This window comes from Anoplophora glabripennis, unplaced genomic scaffold (assembly GCF_000390285.2).
Source record: "Anoplophora glabripennis isolate ALB-LARVAE unplaced genomic scaffold, Agla_2.0 scaffold241, whole genome shotgun sequence".
Lineage (NCBI taxonomy): Eukaryota > Metazoa > Arthropoda > Insecta > Coleoptera > Cerambycidae > Anoplophora > Anoplophora glabripennis.
The window spans coordinates 439,122-457,580 of record NW_019416432.1 but is presented as its reverse complement, the minus strand read 5'-3'; the positions used below and the strand labels follow the sequence as shown (position 1 = coordinate 457,580).

At 34.2% G+C, this 18,459-nt stretch overlaps 1 protein-coding gene across 1 annotated transcript; it reads right to left on the bottom strand.

Annotated features, from left to right (window-relative positions):
* Positions 1–846: 846 nt before the first annotated feature.
* On the bottom strand, positions 847–12,543 carry LOC108906641 (esterase E4-like). The gene is made up of 11 exons (XM_018709956.1): positions 12,476–12,543; positions 11,188–11,407; positions 10,165–10,290; positions 9,945–10,104; positions 7,830–8,015; positions 7,389–7,579; positions 7,053–7,221; positions 3,770–3,948; positions 3,561–3,714; positions 2,062–2,188; positions 847–1,106 (listed from the first exon to the last, which is right to left on the bottom strand). Exons 2-11 carry the CDS (start codon positions 11,404–11,406, stop codon positions 917–919), a joined length of 1,701 nt encoding a protein of 566 aa, XP_018565472.1. The 5' UTR covers position 11,407; positions 12,476–12,543; the 3' UTR covers positions 847–916.
* Positions 12,544–18,459: the final 5,916 nt, after the last annotated feature.

The window sequence follows — 18,459 nt, the reverse complement described above, 5'->3', positions numbered from 1 at the left end:
AGCATGCACTCTTTTTGCAAAGAACTTTTTCGTATTTTAGATTATCTACTGTGATCACGAAGTAATTTGCGAGAAATGATGCACTTCCTTATAAGACTTAAGCGTTTAAAGTGATTGCAGTTAGGAAAGTATAATACAATTTGAAAATAAATTGAAAGTAAATATGTAGTACTATACTGTGATACGATGTTAATACATCCAAAAACTATTCTAAAAAAATACTGAAGTTATTGAAATGTTAATTTTAAAATGAAAAATGATATTTCAAATGTAATAATTTATCAAAATGCATATAACGTATATAACAATAATAATATTGTTATATGCGCAAAGTATAAACATTTCATTGTTTATATGCTGCTGCATTTTTTACTTCTTGTATTGAAAGTTTATATACTTTATACATAAAACAGATTTCGAAAAAGATACTTCATTTGAAAATATCCCATTTTATTTTATTATTCCAAATAATATGATGCATTGCAACATAATTGAATTACACAAATAAACACAAGTTGAATGGCCAATTTGTGTATCGAAAGGTTTATTTAAATTTCCCGCCACTTAACCTCATTCATACTCTATTGCGCTGTTGCCGTTACTCCTTCGCGTTTATTACTTGGCGGAGGACAAGTAGGAATTTTTTATGTGTGCGGTACCCTACATTTTTCTTTCTCTCATATATTAATTAATGATTCTGGTAAATGTCTATATTTTTTTCATCTTACCATATGCATTTTTTCACACCTAATGCATTTGGCTGCATTTTTTCGTAGCACCCGATTCTCTTTAAACATGAAACTATTTTATTTCACAAAAATATAATTATATATACATATACTCCTAAAAATGTCTTAGTAGTGGTAAGTGAAAACAGAACGATATACTTCGTAACAAACTAGTAATTAGAAATTAATTAACCGCTTTGTTTATTTTTTGAATACTGGTCCAAGGGGAACAGCTTTTCCCAGACCGCGTACCGCTTTTCGTACAGCTTCTCCTGCATCAGCAGCTTTTTCCCGATGTCCATGTACTTCTGGTCTTTGAGGGTGAACGGCTCCCATTTCACGTTGTCCAATTGTTTCGACGGGGCTGGGATGGGGTTCCTGAAATTTCCAATTAAATAACATGTATACACATATGTAGATATATATTAAAAAATATTAATTGTATCTTTTATGTTTTTTTACTCATTTTAATTTTATTACTGTGTTATAAAAACAAGCTTTCTTTCTTAAATTGGTCCGTGACGATAATACAGACATGCATATGTTAATAAATGTGATTCAATAAATTTAACTCAGCAAAAAATTAAAAACATTCCGAATGGGAAGAAAGATGTAGTAATCTATTAATGTTAGATTCATGTCGACCTCTTACAATATGTAATTTTAACCTGTTTCCCAAAGAATCCTACAAAATTAAGTAAGCCCCTGAGCCCAGCACCAGCCGGACACTTCGTCAGAATGCCGTGGATGGGAGTAGACAAAGAGAATGCACGACAACCATAGAATGGGGTGGGGTCGCCCAATAATGAGTGACCCCACTCATTTATACAGGGTTCTTCACGGTAAGTGGCCTTCAGAGTCGTATTGTCTTTGGTTCACCTGAAACGTCTAATAGGCCACTTATCGTGAAGAACGTTGATATATGCCATTTCTTTACTTTACGGCCCCTTTTTTTCTTTGTACCGCGCATTTTTTACATTACGCATGCCATTTTTGTCTCACTTTTATTAGACACCCGCTTGTTTTTATATCACGCACGTTTTTTTTACTTTACGTCCGCTTCTTTCCTTTTCCAAACTTTTCTTACTTTCTACCCGCTTGGTTATTTTTTCCTGTTCCTGACTTCTTTGCTTTTTGATAACTTTTTTAATTTACGTTCGTCTTTCATATTTTACGCCCGCTTTTCAATGAAATTTCCCGATAATTTCATATTTCCACACACCTTTATAATATTTCAATGCATATAAGAATTGATTTTGAAACTTTAAACTTAACTTTAAAGTACACTCAGACTAAATGATCCTATTTTAAGTAAAAATATGTAGTATCTTACCCAGTCTTAGCGAAATTTGCATAAAGAGCCGTCAACTTTGACACCATTTGGACTTCTGTTGGAGGGCTCCCTATGAATGGGCTCGAAACGTAAATCAAATAAAAGAAATCGTCCTCATGAACGACCCCTGGAAAACGCGAAAAAATTACCAAATTTTTATTTATTTCCCCTAAAAAACTAAAAAAAAATTCATGAGATTAAATGAAGAAAAATAAAGAAAACCCGCTACACTGTAAAAAAAAATTCACTCAATTTTATTCAATACTGTGTATCAATTTCTGTCCACATCCAATTGAGTGAAATTTTCAGCCTATTAGTAGTGTTAGAATTTTACACAAATTCGAGTTTCAGCTAACTATCAATTGAGCGACTTTTGACTCTATTCTGAGTATATAAAACCAATTTAGAGTTGACTTTTTTTCTAATATGATTAAAATAACTATTATTGAGTCATTTTTTACTCAAACTTGATTTTAATTAACTAAATATTGAGTGCAAAAGTAAATCACTCATAAATGATTAATCAGATTTAGTGTTGAAATTAATTAGGCGCTATACAGAGTGTTTTGCAAATAATGGACTTTCAGATTAGAAGAGACATAAAAATAATGTCTCAAATCTACATTTTTTTTGATAGTATATATTAACCCTTGAAGTTAAGAGATGAAAATCGGTATTTTGTAATAACTTTTATGTAATTTATTACATTTGTATAATTTTTGGATAAAAGCCATGTTATTTGAAATTAGGTCTACTAATGTGTGCAATTTACTTAATAAATGCTTCCGTATTATTATCGTTTGAAGTAGTTTTGCACCACTATATATTTTCTAGAAATTTTAAATCAAATATTATTGTCATAAACTGCTAAACAGTCATGGTTGTTTCAACACGGATTTCTTTTAGAGACAATAATTTAGGTCTCGATTTGTTCACTAATCGGATAAATAAATTTCCATAACCTATATTGTACGTTATAAATTATAGATAACAATTTAACTATCCGTTTATTTAACCAAATATTAATCGAGATTTAATATATTGTCATTAATTATTGTAATTAAATCACTGCATTTAAATACAATTTTCACTAGAATAATCAGATAAACCGATACTTGTCCAGCTCCAAAGCACACCATACGCCATACTGCCATCCACCATGCCACGGTCATGAGATAATCTAATGGGACGATGGGAACAGACAAAAACAATGCATCTGGATATGAAAAAGGGTGGAATCGCTCAGTAGTGAGATTTACTCTGATAGGTACAAGTGCATCAAATACGAGTTTACGTGAAGAATTTATTTACGGAGTACCTATATTTGAGTGAAAGTACTCAGTTTTAGTTCAAATATAATCACAAATGAGTAAAATGATCAAAATGCCCAATATTGAGTGAAAATGTACTCAGTAATTTCACTCAATGAATACACTCCCTACCTTTATTGCTTTCACTCATGCCGATTTTTTACAGTGTAGGTACATTCCTTCACTTACCATAAATAATCTTATTATTGCTGCGTGGAGTGTAGAAATGGCTGTAGCGCCCCTGGTAGCTGAAACGGTAGTAATACACCGAAGCATTGCTGTGTTCAGCAATCAGTTTTGCTGCTCTGTTCACCCCAAATCCTGTTACGGAGTCTGCATACAGCTAAGTAAAAAAAAAGTAATTTATCACAAATTTTCAATGAAATATTTTACTGCACCTGAGCCAGAGGTGTGAGCTGGGACCGATCCACGGGTTCGTCTTGCAAATAGAACGTCTTCAGCTCCTTGCTGATGGATTTCGAGGTGTCCGTATCCCTTTCGTAAAGAAAGGCAATCGGAGCTGTCTTTTCCCATTCATTGTTGATCTGCTTGGTCAAGGTCTCGTTGTTTATTACAGCTGAAGAAAATCAGACGAAATATAGTCATTTATGTGGCTTTTAGTAATTCAATACATTCTCCTTTGGAGAGATGATAGGACAAGAAATAAGGAGTACATTTAATTCTAGCATGCGTTATGCAAAACTCAAATTGATGTCTAGAGACAGCCAATTTGATACAAAAATTAAACAGACAAGTTTAGGTTAAGCCAGGTTCGGTTTTTCACATACACTGTGAAAAAAAAATCACAAGTTCACTCAATTTTACTCAATTTCTGTCCACACCGGAACAATTTAACTGTCCGTTTATTTAACCAAATATTAATCTAGACACAATATTATTGTTTTTAATTATTGTCATCAAACCAATGCATTTAAACACAATTTTCACCATACACGTTTATTATAATCAAACTTCGACTATAATATTTGTTCATTAAACTAATACAATTTCCTTTTACCGTTTTTATTAATTGACATAAATAAAAAGAACAACAACGTAAAGTAGTAACAGTAAGTGACACAGATGACATAAAAGCGCAATTGACAAATTTTTAATCCCATTGCTTCTACATGACGATTATATGCAAGTCCTGGTAGACGTTTTGTAAGAATATCAGCAGGCATTATCTCCGTTGGTACATATTTCAACTTTAGTTCATCATTTTTCACCAATTGACGTTCAAAATGGTATCTTGTGGCAACGTTTGGTGCGTGAATGACAAGTAGCATTTTCTGCAATATACTTCGCTCTTCGATTGTCAGTTCCAAGATTTATTTTTGATAAATCAATTAAATCCAATTCCAACATTAAATTTCGTAAATATAAAGCTTCACGAGGTGTTTCTGACAATGCTACATATTCGGCTTCAGTAGACAAAATTGTAACTGACTGCTGCTGTTTCTTCGAACGCCATGATATTGCTATTCCACTTAATAGAAATATATTGTTATAATTCCTTAAGATATAGACATTTTTCTTAACTTAATTTTCTTATTCTGCTTAACTTCTTTGTATTTTATTTTCTTCTTTCTTGTCTGGGCGCCAGCTCACACGAGCATAAAATTGTACTTTAATTCAGATTTTTGTTTACTATGTTTAGAGAAAGCTTTTGTTTGAAAACAAATTAATTTAAGATATTTTCAAATTTTAATCTAACATGAGTAGTCTCACCTTAGGGTAAGGTTCTAAGAAGATTAGTAAACTAATTTTAAAATTAGTTGATTGACGAATTTAGATAGGCATTTAATTTTGAGAAGGCAAAGACAAAAAAATTTGTATTTAAATTTTAACTGACTAGTTATTCTATTACTTGTAAACAAAAATTTCTACTTTATTTAATGACTTGAATTCACTATATTTCCAATTAAATAAGATAATGTGGCTAACACTTTTTTATTTTACCAACATTAACCAATCTTCGATCAATAAACATTTTCTTAAACTACGTCCTACTCTAACTTAATTAAATAACAATATCCAATTATTTGGATTTAAATATTAAATTTAATACAATTTTGTTTTATATTAAGGTTTTATACCTTTCTATCACTGTCTAACGCGCTTATTTCTTATCCTGTTGGTCCTTTCTCTCCTCTAATCCTTTTCTGAACCGTCTAGCACAACTTCTGCCCTTGTCTTGTCATCTGTCATGCTATTCCTTGTTATTTGTCTTCTTCCTAATATTTCTTTATTACTACTCTCTGCTCGGTGTCTTTAATTAGGTGTGAGCGCACTCGATACTGGTTATTGCTCTATAACATTTAACTTGTTTCGTTATTGGACTTACTTTGACGTCTCTTGACCTTAATCTTCAATTGATTTAGTTTTTGTGATTATGTTTTCTTCTATTCCTTCTTATATATGGTTTTCTTTACTAACTACACTTGTTTCTTTATGGTTATTAAATTATATTCCTGTTTAAAATTCAAAATACAATTTCTTTCTTTTGCTGTCATTCCAATTTTTTTATTCTTTTCTTAGTTCACTTTCTAATTCTAGTAATCCAAATTTTAATTACCAATCACATTTGTAATTTCGAATATCTATATTTTATTACATTATGTTTCTTTAAATAATAATTTTTCGTACCTTGTAGATATCGCAATACACGTTTCGCTACTGGCCAATGAATATCTTGGTTCGAATATCAATTTTGTTTAACCAACATAGTCCCAGAATCATCCTTATCTCGCTGATTTTTAGCATCATATTTTTCGATCACTTTTTTCTCGAAGTGTATCCGGCTTGGGCAATTCATTTTGAGACTCCATTGCATATCTGAACATTTCAAAACTTGGTGGCAATGCGTTGAGAAGTAATGTTGATTGTAGGTGTATTTCGACGCCCATTGCTGACAGCTTGGCTATTATATCAAAAAACTCCATAAACTGTGTATGAAAATCATCATTTTCCGTTATCTTGTAGGAAGTTACACGTTTTAACAAACTTGACCTTTTTACGGGTCCGGTAGAAGCACATTCTGATTTCAAATTATTCCAGATTTGTTTCGAAGTCTTCAAGCATTTCACCATTCGTAATAAACTCGCATCTATTGCAATTAATAGATCTGATTTTGCTTTAGCATCTTCATCTTCCCACTTTTCAATATTTTGAACTGGCATTTCATCAACTTCCACTGGTACCTTTATTGCTTTCACTTACACCGATTTTTTAGTCCAAGAGACATGCGGACAGCCTCAAAACAAAGTGAATTCGACTGTCTCCAAATTCTAGCAAGTTTTTGAAAAATTTCAATTTTTATTCAAACAAAAATGAAATTAATTAACATTGGCACTGTTCGTGTTTCTTCATTGTCAAATTGCTGTATAATGTAGAGCCTTCATAAATGATTACATGCCACGTGACCAGTAGTTCTATTTAAAACAGCAATTAAATTTCGGTAAAATTAAAAATTATTAAAATAATAAGATCAAGATTACATTAAAACACAATATTATGTTGCACCGGCTGTGATTGATGTAATTTTTCACGAGGTTCTATTCAACCAATCAGCGATCGCATTATCTCGCGCGTAGGCGTAACGGTTTGTTACTGTTCATTGTAAACGAATCACCAATATTGGTTTGTAAACATTTATGAAAGCGTGTGTATTTTACTCACTAAACGCCCTGTATCCAAATTCATCTGCTGTTAAGCCAGTCATAAACGGCACTCTTTTGAATTGATCATTCTGTATGAGATAGATAGGATGATCCGTTAAAAATCGCGGTTGGCCAAAGTCAGGTTCAATTACAGCAGACCATATCATGACGGGGTCATTTGCGAATTCCTAAAAGAACACAGATATTCATTAAGTTCAAAATAAATCTAAATCTTCTACGACTTTCGTTATCATTTTCTCATTTAATTTTCAAACAAGTTTTGATAAAGTTATGTATGAATTTTAAATAAAGTTAATGTTTAGATTTTACAGACACCTATACATAAATATTTTACCTTAAATTTATGTAAAGATTCACTCAGTTCATCGAAAGGCTTAGTCTTGAGGCATTTTACGATATTGGCAGTGGTGTCATATGGACATCCTACAAATTTAGCCTGTTTTTTGGCCAGATCCAGCTGATTGTGTGGAATAGGCCAGTTGCCTAGAGGTGATCCACTCATCGCAACAGCTTTGTGGAACAGATCTATAAATTTTTAACTAATGATATTGTGGGAGACAACTACTCTGCGAGCTACATGTCTCATCTAGCACTGAATTACAGATTAGTAGGTTGCTCTTTTACAGTAGTGAGAAAGTATATTTTGTGCCAGTAGGCATTTAGTTGCAATGGCATTTAAGATACAACGTATGACGTAAAATTTATAGGTTAGGTTAAAAGTAAATACTAATTATTATGACAAAAGAAAATATCATTATACAAATTATGAACTTACTTTGGGACATCGGTGATACCATATGCAAGATAACGCTCATCGCACCAGCACCATAACCCATGATGGTGACACAATCTGGGTCCCCTCCGAAACTTTCGATGTTTTGTTTCACCCATTTCAATGCCTGGACCTGATCTTTCAAGCCGTTATTGCCTGGGGCTTCTTTGTCGCCGGTACTCAAGAAACCTATTATGTTAAATCCACATATCCTTTAATACATAAGAATCTAAATTTACTACAAAAAAATCTAATTTTTTAATCAATTTATTCGTCACATGAAAGGAAAAGTATGATAAAATTCCTCGAGCTTTTCATGGTAACCTTCCGCACACAATTTCTTATGGTATTTAAAGAAAAAATGTTCCTATAAACACATATCCGGAAGCTCTTAGATTCCGTGGTACAGGGTGTTGAAAATTTTAAAACATATATTAATATTTGAAATATATTTGGAACAGTCAATGTTAGCTGATGTACTAGGTGTTGCGAGTATAATTCAAAGCCGGTCGGGGCATATAGCCCACGGAGTAGTTGTTTCTCGCAACACTGGAAATTAAAAATATTGTATTTCGCCCTCTGTGGGCGGCAGTCGTGCAACAAAGTACCTGGCAATATAGCAGGTCGCTTCCTACTATAGCCATTTGAATGACACAGTTGGGGGTCTGCACGACAGATGGAGCCATTTGCGCTCCGCATATAGTCATTTTATTAGAAGATGTACTTCTACACGTAAGAGCTAATTTCTGACTTATGCACGAAGGTGTTCCAGCTCATTTCAGCCGTGTTGCTCGTCAGTACCTCGACAACACCTTCACCTATACTAGGTGAAAACTAGTTACGAATGATTCAAAGTTGTGATCTCATACAAAATTCTCCAGGAATTTTTGAATGAGTGAGTTAATCAATAATGAAACTATTGGAATCGTGCGTTTTATCAGAAGGTGGTTGCAACATTTTTATAAGAGTAGGTTAGTATTAGACAAAAATTTAAGACACCTTTTTTGTTGTAAAATATTGGCGTTCTACATTTTATGACGAAATACACAGCAACCGGAAAAATTAAATGTATGGGCTGGAATTTTCGGTGGCTGGTGGGTTCTTTTTTTCTACCTGGTAATTTGATTGGCCAAATGTATTTGCAATTACTGGAAGACGCTATTGACCCTGCCTTGACTGATATTATTGAAAATGTTCCAGAGTATGATGAAGATCATTTGATTTTTCAACAGGACGGTGCTCCTCCGCATTATGCGTTAATTGTCCGTCAGTATTTGGACCAACGTTTTCTACGGAATTGGATTGGGAGAAAAGGCAGCACTGAGTGGCCTCCACGATCATCGGATTTATCGCCCCTTGATTTATTTTTGTGGGGATACCTAAAAAGTTAAATATATAAAACACAGCTAGCGTCGCTGGAAGATTTGCGTCAAAGAATCGTGGACGAATGCCGTCGAATCACTCCGGAAATGCTTCGGAATGTACGCGAACGTTTCGAACAAAATCTTTATTCTTGTATGGAAGCGGGCGGTCATCAGTTTGAACATTTAATCAACTAAGTAGTAAGTAAGCAACTAAACATAATTTAAATTTTGAAATGTAAATTTTGTTCAAGGTATTGGGCGGAATTATAAAATTTAAAGTTTGTTGTAAAGAGAATTGTAAGAGCTTTCAAAAGAAATTTTACTCAACCCCCAATGCCATTTAAATATTTTTGGGTGATGCTTACCCTTGCTTGGGGGTGAAAGTGGCGGAGTCAAAAATACCAGCAAAGAATGCCCCCCTTTAATCTAAAATCGACGGGTCTGAACGTTTTTCTACAATTTTGACGCGGTTCCTGTAAATGGCTCTATTTCGATTTCATTTGGCCACCCTGTATGTTTTAAAATTTTCAACACCCTGTACCTCGAAATCTAAGAGCTTCTGGATATATGTTTATAGGAACATTTGGAACTTTTTTTCTTTAAATACCATAAGAAATTGTCTCCTGAAGTTACGGACCGTATTTAGGAAACACCCTATATATTTATTATGCATGAATTTTACTTGAACATTCCTTGGCACCAGGCTGCCATGGAAAATTCGACGAATTTTTGCATACTTTTTATTACAGTATACCTAAAGTTCCTAAGCGGTAACTGATGGTCACTAAGACAATGTCTTGGTCCACTAAATAATTAGGCCCAACCCAATAGCTGTAAGAGCCGCCACTGTAAAATCCTCCTCCATGTATATAGACTATTACAGAGCGTTTTGAATTTTCAGTACCCTCTGGAAGCTGTAAAAGTTGTCACGACGTTTATTACAACCTCTTTGGAGGTATATCTTAAATACTAACCTTGATCGAATACACATTTAATATTAAACAGTCTTCTGATACAGACTCCGTGGTAAGTTGTGGACAAACTGGGCCATCTTCGGTGGCATCGTATACGCCTTCCCATTTATCTACCGGCTCTGGAGGCTGAAAATATTAAATAAAATTGGAATTCGATTAATTTTTTCAATCTAAAAAATGACCCGATAGTACCCGAATACTCACTTTTATTCTCACAATGAAAGAGGAAGAGAAACTGGTTTTCAAAAAAAGAGTATCAAATTCCGGATTTAATTAATTATGTCCAGAAAACGAAACTGATTTTGTCTCATAAGTTCTCAAAAATTTACCGCCGCAAATATTTTCATATGACAATTTCTTCTTCCATTCCTTAAAATAACCAATATCGTGTCTGGGAAAACTTAAACTTTTGTCCACTTATCAGCTTATTGACATTGAAGTGATAATATTTGTTATAAGCGGGGACCGCCTAGCCGGGAGTCTTAGCCGGTGGATTTCGATCTGCCGAGGTAAGCATCACGGACGCAGGCTGGAATTTAGATGGGTGACCTAAGGCAGGCTCGGGGACGTGGCTGTGGCAGCCTACCAGAGACCTGGGTCGCTCAACATTTTCCGCATGCGTGTGGTCCCCGATAAATGGTAACGAGAACAGAGCAAAGAAAATCTCTGTAACTCAAGACCATGCTATCATACATAAACTGTACGAGACTTTGCCACCAAGCCACCCGTGTAGTAAATAGGATGGTTTGTAAAAAAGTACTCGAGTAATGAAGGAGGGTGTACAAGGGGCGGTGGAAAAACAATTGTACCACCCTCATACATACATACATACATATATACATACATACATACATACACACATACATACATACATACATACATACATACATACATACATACATACATACATACATACATACATACATACATACATACATACATACATACATACATACATACATACTTATTATAAGCAGACATTGAATGATAGGTATATGCATGCTAAATATTAAATGATCTCACCTTAAATCTCAACTCATTTACTGGTGCTTTCGCGTAGCGTATGCCTCTAAATACTGATATAGGATAGCCTAGCCTAGACATCTTAAATATACCCTTTATTTTGCCTAAAGGGGTAGTTACTATGGGGTTTATAATCATACTCCTCCTGTCCCTTTCATTGGCTTCAGAAAAAGCTAGAGCGTGGCCCAGAAAAACGATTAAAGCTACGTGTCTGAACATTCTGGAATATATTTATTATTGTTAGTTATAGATACACTATATTCTATTTTAGCGTTTCCAGGATTAGATTAAAATAATGATTATATTGCACCTAAATTTAATAGCATTTAATTCCTCATTTTTTTTGTACATTATCTGTAGTATTAGGATTTAGACTATTTATCACGCAACACAGACATAAAAACCTAACAACTCTACAGGGTGTTTTAGTCATAATGTCATTAATTCTAAAAGAATATAGAGAAAAATGAGTAGAATACGAAGAAGCGATTAAAAAAAATTAAAATTCATATTTACTTTGGAAATAAAAATGTTCAAATCATTATTTAAACCCTTTTAGGACCGCCCCTGACCGCTGAGTGAATCTTGACCTACCGTATTCAGTCACTAACCTAGCTTTTATTGTGTTTTTAATAGTGACGTCATATGAATGAATAAGATATTTTTACATTTTAAATATTAACAAATATTATTTATTTGTCAGTTAAAGCAAAGTGTAAGGATAATATTTGTTTTCGAATGTTAGGTTATTGCTATTTACGTTACGTTTTCACTGTTTTATAATTAATTATGAATTTTTAGTATTTATTCAGTTAATTATTCAGTTTGTAGTACGTATACCTTATATACCTATTAAGTTGGGATCCATTGCAATTTGATTTTGAAACCAACTGTAAGACGACTGAGAAATCAGCTGTTTTCTGTGGCGCTCCGAGTTAACGGTAGTTAATGGGTAATTTGCTTATTTTTTAAAAGGTCGAATAATTTTTTTTTCGATTTTCTGTCTTCGGCCTTCCGAATACGTGGTTAAAATTAATGACTTTATGACTGACCCTGTATAACCTTCAAGGAAAGCCTGAAAAAATATCTAATAAATATCTAATAGAATTCAAGGTTTTAACACCAATACTTTCATGTGCAATATATTGTATATATTGTATTGTATTGTTTATTATTTAGTCTATATGTCATATTTACTATATTTATGTTATGTTTTCCTTTATTTTGACTAATCTTATATAATATGTATTGTCTTGTCTAAAAAAATAATAAAGGTTTATTAACTCACACTAGTATTATTTATTATTATTTTTCTTACACGAATCACGTCTGCACTACGCAAACATAAGTGCATTACTAATCAAAGTGTTTTTTCGCGACTTATTTATATAGACACCTACATGAAGAGAGCTCTAACAAACTAACTAAACTGTAAGTACATATGTTCTTATTTATTTAAATTGAATAATTTACGGAGTGTTGTTCAAGTCCTAAACGGTATTTCCTGTAGCAGAGCAAAATTTGCGTTTCTGTTTTTAAAATGAATCGAAAAAACAATATTCTCTATAATTTTTTTAAATTTTATTATTTAAAATTATTTTTACTTGCAATTCAAACCAAGTCTAAAAGTTGTCTTGAAATTTAAAATTATTCTACACAAATGATAATATAAATTCAATACATATACATGGTGATTCAGACAAGATGTCATTAATTTTAGGGGGAGATAGACAAAAATGAGTAGAATACGAATACGCGATTTAAAAAATTTTAAAATGCATTATAATAAAATACTTATTTAGAATGACAATACGGGTAAAAAACACCCACTCATTCGAGTTGCGGTTTTCGGCATTGTCTTCGGAAAAATATCAGGAAAAAAGTTTATCTATTACACTTTGGGGCTGGATCGAAACTGCATTGCGGGTGCATAAAGTGCATCTTGGAGTGCATCAATTTTTCCGAATTTTCTAAAAATGGTAAAAATTGACTAAAAGTTGTAGAAATTTGTGTGCACGGGTTTTCGGGGTCGGAGATTCCGAATCTGACCCTGAAAAATATGCCCGACGGCCCTGGGGCCCCCCAGGAGGGCAAGGGGAGGCCTTCTGTAAAACATCGAATAGCTGAGTAAATTGCCTTCTAAATTTCCACTCGGGGGTTTTTGGTGTCGAGGATTTCGATTTTTTTTTATATCAAATATTCATTTATATAGTTAACACCCAGCCGAACGTGAATTAGCGGTCAGAATTGATAGTTCTTTTTCTAACCTCAAAAAACGGGTCAATTAAGGTCGGATATCACGAATTTTCAAGAAATAACAAATTCGCGCCAAATTTGGTGTCCGAGGGTTTTCGGGGTCGCTGATCACGGATCCGAGGTCAATTTAGCAAAATTCAAGCTGATGGATCCAAGATGGCCGGCCAAATTTTCAAAAAATAGATTCGCATCAAATTTGGTATGAGGGGGTTTTCAGGTTCACTGATCACGATTTCGAGATGAATTTTGCAAAATTCAAGACGGCGGCCGACCAAATTTTTAAAAAATAACACAAAATTCAACCCGTGAATAGATCTTTTACAGAAAAAAGAACAAGATATAGCCGAAAAAGAGTAGATTAACACATGATTGGGAACTCAGGTTATAAAGTAAAATATTACAAAATGAATTTCGCAATTCTGACCTCGAATACGTAATCAGCGACCCCCAAAAAAACCCCGTATACCAAATTTGCTGCGATTCTGTTATTTTTTTTTTGAAAATTTGGTCGGCCATATTGTATCCGCCATCTTGAATTTTGCAAAATTGACCTCGGATCCATGATCAGCGACCCAGAAAACCCCCGTATACCAGATATGGCGCGAATCTGTGATTGTATGAAAATTCGTGATATCCGACTTTAATTGACCCGTTTTTTTGAGGTTAGAAAAATAACCATTAATTCTGACAGCGGGGTCTTAACTATATAAATGAACATTTTAATATAGAAAAAAAAAAGTTATTTTTCCTAGCACTTTTTCCTGAATTTTTGCTATTTTTTACCTGTTTTTTGCGGTTAGGAAATTCCTGTGATGTGATAGCTCAATTCTGACACCGGATTCGTGATCAGGAGGCAAATATACTACAGATAACATATTTCATGAAAATACAGACAACTTTTCTTTTTTTGTGTGGCTGTGTTATTAGTAATCAAACCACTGCATTTAAACATAATTTTCACCAAAATAACCGGATTAACGGACACTTGTCCAGCAGCACTACACGCCGTGCACCATGCCACGAGATGAGTTAATGGGGACGATGGGAATAGACAAAGACAACGCACGACAACCAGAGAATGGGGTGGGATCACTCAATAATGAGGACATTTACTCCGATTTAGCTACAAGTGTACCAATTACGAGTTTATCTGAAGAATTTATTTAATGAGTACCTATATTTGAGTAAATGTACTCAGTTTTAGTTCAAATATTATCACAAATGAGTAAAATTATCAAAATGCTCAATACTGAGTGAAAATGTACGCAATCGATTCAATCTGTACCTTTATTGCTTTCACCCACTCTGATTTTTTTACAGTATATGTATTTTATATTGGCAAACGTAGTGGCTAGAACTCTTAGTACATCCTATATTTTAACTTAACAAATATTCAGTTTTTCGAGATTTTTTAGTTTTTTTCAATTTTGCCGCACTGTAAAAAAATCGGTTTGAGTGAAAGCAATAAAGGTTCGGAGTGAATCTATTGAGTGAACATATTGAGTACATTCACTCAATATTGGGCAATTTGATCATTTTATTCATTTGTGATTATACATATTTAACCTAAAACTGATTACTTTCACTCAAATATAGGTACTGCTTAAATAAATTCTCCACGTAAACTCGTATTTGGTGCACTTGTACCTAAATCAGAGTAAATGTCCTCATTACTGAGTGAGTTTAAATGTATATTAATTTCGAGTAATTTGAATGGAGCCGTGAAGATGGCACCACTTACACATTGCTTCTGTAATCTCGATCACAGTTATCGGGGCCCGTTAGATGTTCCAGAAAAGCGTGATAGCCAGGAGAACAGGCCTTAGCCGGCGACGGGTCTCAGCTGGCAGGTCTCAACCAGGACAGGAGGAGGCCCTCACGAAGCGAATTAATTTCAACAATGTATATCCTAATTAATCATTTATGATTAATTTTTGCACTCAATATTTAGTTAATTAAAAACCAAGTCTGAGTAAAAAATGACTCAATAATAGTTCAATTTAAATCATATTATCGCCACGGTAGCGCAGTCGGTCGAGAGTGCGGTGGCAAGTATTTCTCGGCTAGGCTTCCTACTTTGGTCCGGGTTCGATCCCCGGTGTCGGCACTGGCAATGTCGATGGATAATGGGTGTTTGTCCGCGTTTTTTCAAGTGTAGCCCCCTTCCGCACAAGCCTTTGGCTTTGGATTTGGGGTTTGTCTCATTTCTGTGGTGTGTTTTATGTTTTTTATTTAAATCAAATTAGAGAAAAAGTTAACTCTAAATTTTTTTTTGCCATATTTGTTATGTCTATGAAGGACGGCCACCGTTGTTTTAAATGGAAGTAAATTTCACAAAATGTATACAACACGTATACTACATTCGCGGTGATAGGCACATCGAAACAGATTTACTTCTCGGCCATATTTTTAAAATGTCGTCGTCGCTGATGACGAGCGTTGTCCATATTTACTGTTTTTAGGTGAATTTTCGAAGTGTAGCGAACAGTAAAGCATTTATACTAGACGTAATAATCAAATATTTACCTTCGGAGGTATTATAATGGGTAACTCCGTCTAGTAACAGCGTCTGTTCAAACATGCAGAGAACTTACTGTGGCTCGGAAGACAAATCAGGGAGCGATTCACTCGGATTCGCGTTCAATTGTCTTTTTATTGGGGGGAGAAAGGGACGGAACTGCGGCACGGCTCGCTTCAGTAATAAGGAAATGTTACATGAATACCGCTTGTTGAGCCCCTTCGAGGCAACAATGGACTTATCCGCCACTCGTGTATGTCACCGGGGAGGAATTAAGTGGAATTGAATGAGGCGCGATATTTAAAATTCATTTTTTCCGCGCCCCGCGGATCTTTCTCTGGAATAAACGGCTTCAAGCGAATCGCAATCTTAATTTTAAAGGAGTAACGAGTTTGAATAATACAAGGGGTGTTTCTTTCGGGGATGGTCTGACTCGGAATTTGAAACTAGTGGAATAATGACTGCTACGAAATGAAGGTTTTCCAAAATTTCAATTTGTATGCGTATCCGTACTCTGTAAAAAAATCACTCAAATATCACTCAATTTTACTCAATAATGTATCTATTTCTGTCCATACCCGACTGAGTGAAATTTTCACTCCATTAGTATGAGTGAAACTATTACATAAGAGATTAGTGAGTTTTACTCAAATCCGCTAACTGTCAATTTGCCAAAACATTGACGATGTTACCTTCATCTAAAGTTATCTGCCATGGCAAAATTCTGTGCAGAAATTCGACCATGTTCTAATTGATTTCTTAAAATTCTTCGTAAAATGTGTCTACTCATTGGTGGGAAATGAGGTATTTATTATCTTATGACGCTCTCTATGAATAAATAATAAATTTAGAATGTCAGCACTGGAATAAATGTTAACGTTTTCTTAACAATAAATGATACTCAAATAAACATTCACTATATGTGTTAAATTGACAACAATAAACTGCTGACAGATTAGGTGCTTGTTTTGAAGTTTCACTAAAAATTTCACAGCCTCTCAAGAAATGATGTGATATCCGTTGACCGCACGAAAAACAGTAAATACTTTAAAAACCAGAAGAGATAGATATAGGGAACCATTATACCCTTCGAAAGAGAACAAAATAGTTCATCAGGTTGCGCAAAAATATACAGATGTTCCATTAAAAAAAAATAAGTGAAGATGGTTTGAAGTTGACTAAATTCGGTATTAAATTTCTACCACCCTGTATGAAATTAAGTCATTTTGAAATTATGGAAGAGAAGCTTATAGGTTTAGTTAGGAACCCTATAAATTTTATCGCTCTAATTTTATTATTGTAAAATACACATCCTTTTGAATTAGGCAGTGCTTTTTTATTTTTTTCTGAAAAAAATTATGTATATCAAAAACGGTTAACNTCCGTACTCGTTAAAAAAATCACTCAAATATCACTCAATTTTACTCAATAATGTATCTATTTCTGTCCATACCCGACTGAGTGAAATTTTCACTCCATTAGTATGAGTGAAACTATTACATAAGAGATTAGTGAGTTTTACTCAAATCCTCTAACTGTCAATTGACTCTATTCTGAGTATATAAAACTAAGTTAGCGCTGACTTCTTCTCTAATATTATTTAAATTGAACTATTATCGAGTCATTTTTTACTCAGACTTGGTTTTTAATTAAGTAAATATTGAGTGCAAAAATAAATCATAACTGATTAATTAGGATATATATTGTTGAAATTAATTCACTTCGCGGGGCCTCCTCCTGTCCTGGTTGAGACCCGCCAGCTGAGTCCCGCCACCGTCGGCTAAGGCCTGTTCTCTTGGCGATCACGCTTTTGTGAAGCATCTAAGGGACCCCTATCAACTGTGGTCGAGATTACAGAAGCAGTATGTAAGTGGTGTCATCTTCACGGCACCTATTCAAATTAATATACATTTAAACTCGCTCAGTAATGAGAACATTTACTTTGATTTAGGTACAAGTGCACCAAATACGAGTTTACGTGAAGAATTTATTTAAGGAGTACCTACATTTTGAGAGAAAGTACTCAGTTTTAGTTTAAATATTATCAAATGAGTAAAATGATCAAAATTCCGTTCAATGGATTCACTCCTAACCTATATTGCTTTCACTTTTTTTTACAGTGTATAGGATAAAAAGGGTTTTAAAATTGAGTGGACGTTTCACTTTATTTTTACTTCTTCTGGACTAATTTAATAATCAAACATGAAGTAACCCGTGATATTGAAAAATAACTAATCTGCGGGCTAAAGCCTTGACACATTGAATTTTTCTGAGAACTGGAACTTTTTCTAAAACTGCTGGGTGCTCTACCGCCCTCGTTCAACGAACTTTGTCCGTCACATCGACCGAACTGCTGGTTTGGCTGGGTGCTCCACCGCCAGCGGAAGACGTTGAGTGCAGGCTCGTACGGCAGCAGCGTTATCGGCGACGGTTTGGCTGGGTGCTCCACCGCCGTTGTTCGACAAACGCTGTGAGCCCCCTATATTTGAGTAAATGTA

Bases quoted from the DNA above. Each gene is read 5' to 3' on its own strand.
- LOC108906641 (XM_018709956.1), bottom strand. From the start codon at position 11,406: ATGTTCAGACACGTAGCTTTAATCGTTTTTCTGGGCCACGCTCTAGCT. The intron at 7,580-7,829 runs GTAAGTTCATAA...AAAAATTTATAG, and splicing joins GGTATCACCGATGTCCCAAA to ATCTGTTCCACAAAGCTGTT. The intron at 3,715-3,769 runs GTGCAGTAAAAT...TTTTTTACTTAG, and splicing joins AGCTCACACCTCTGGCTCAG to CTGTATGCAGACTCCGTAAC.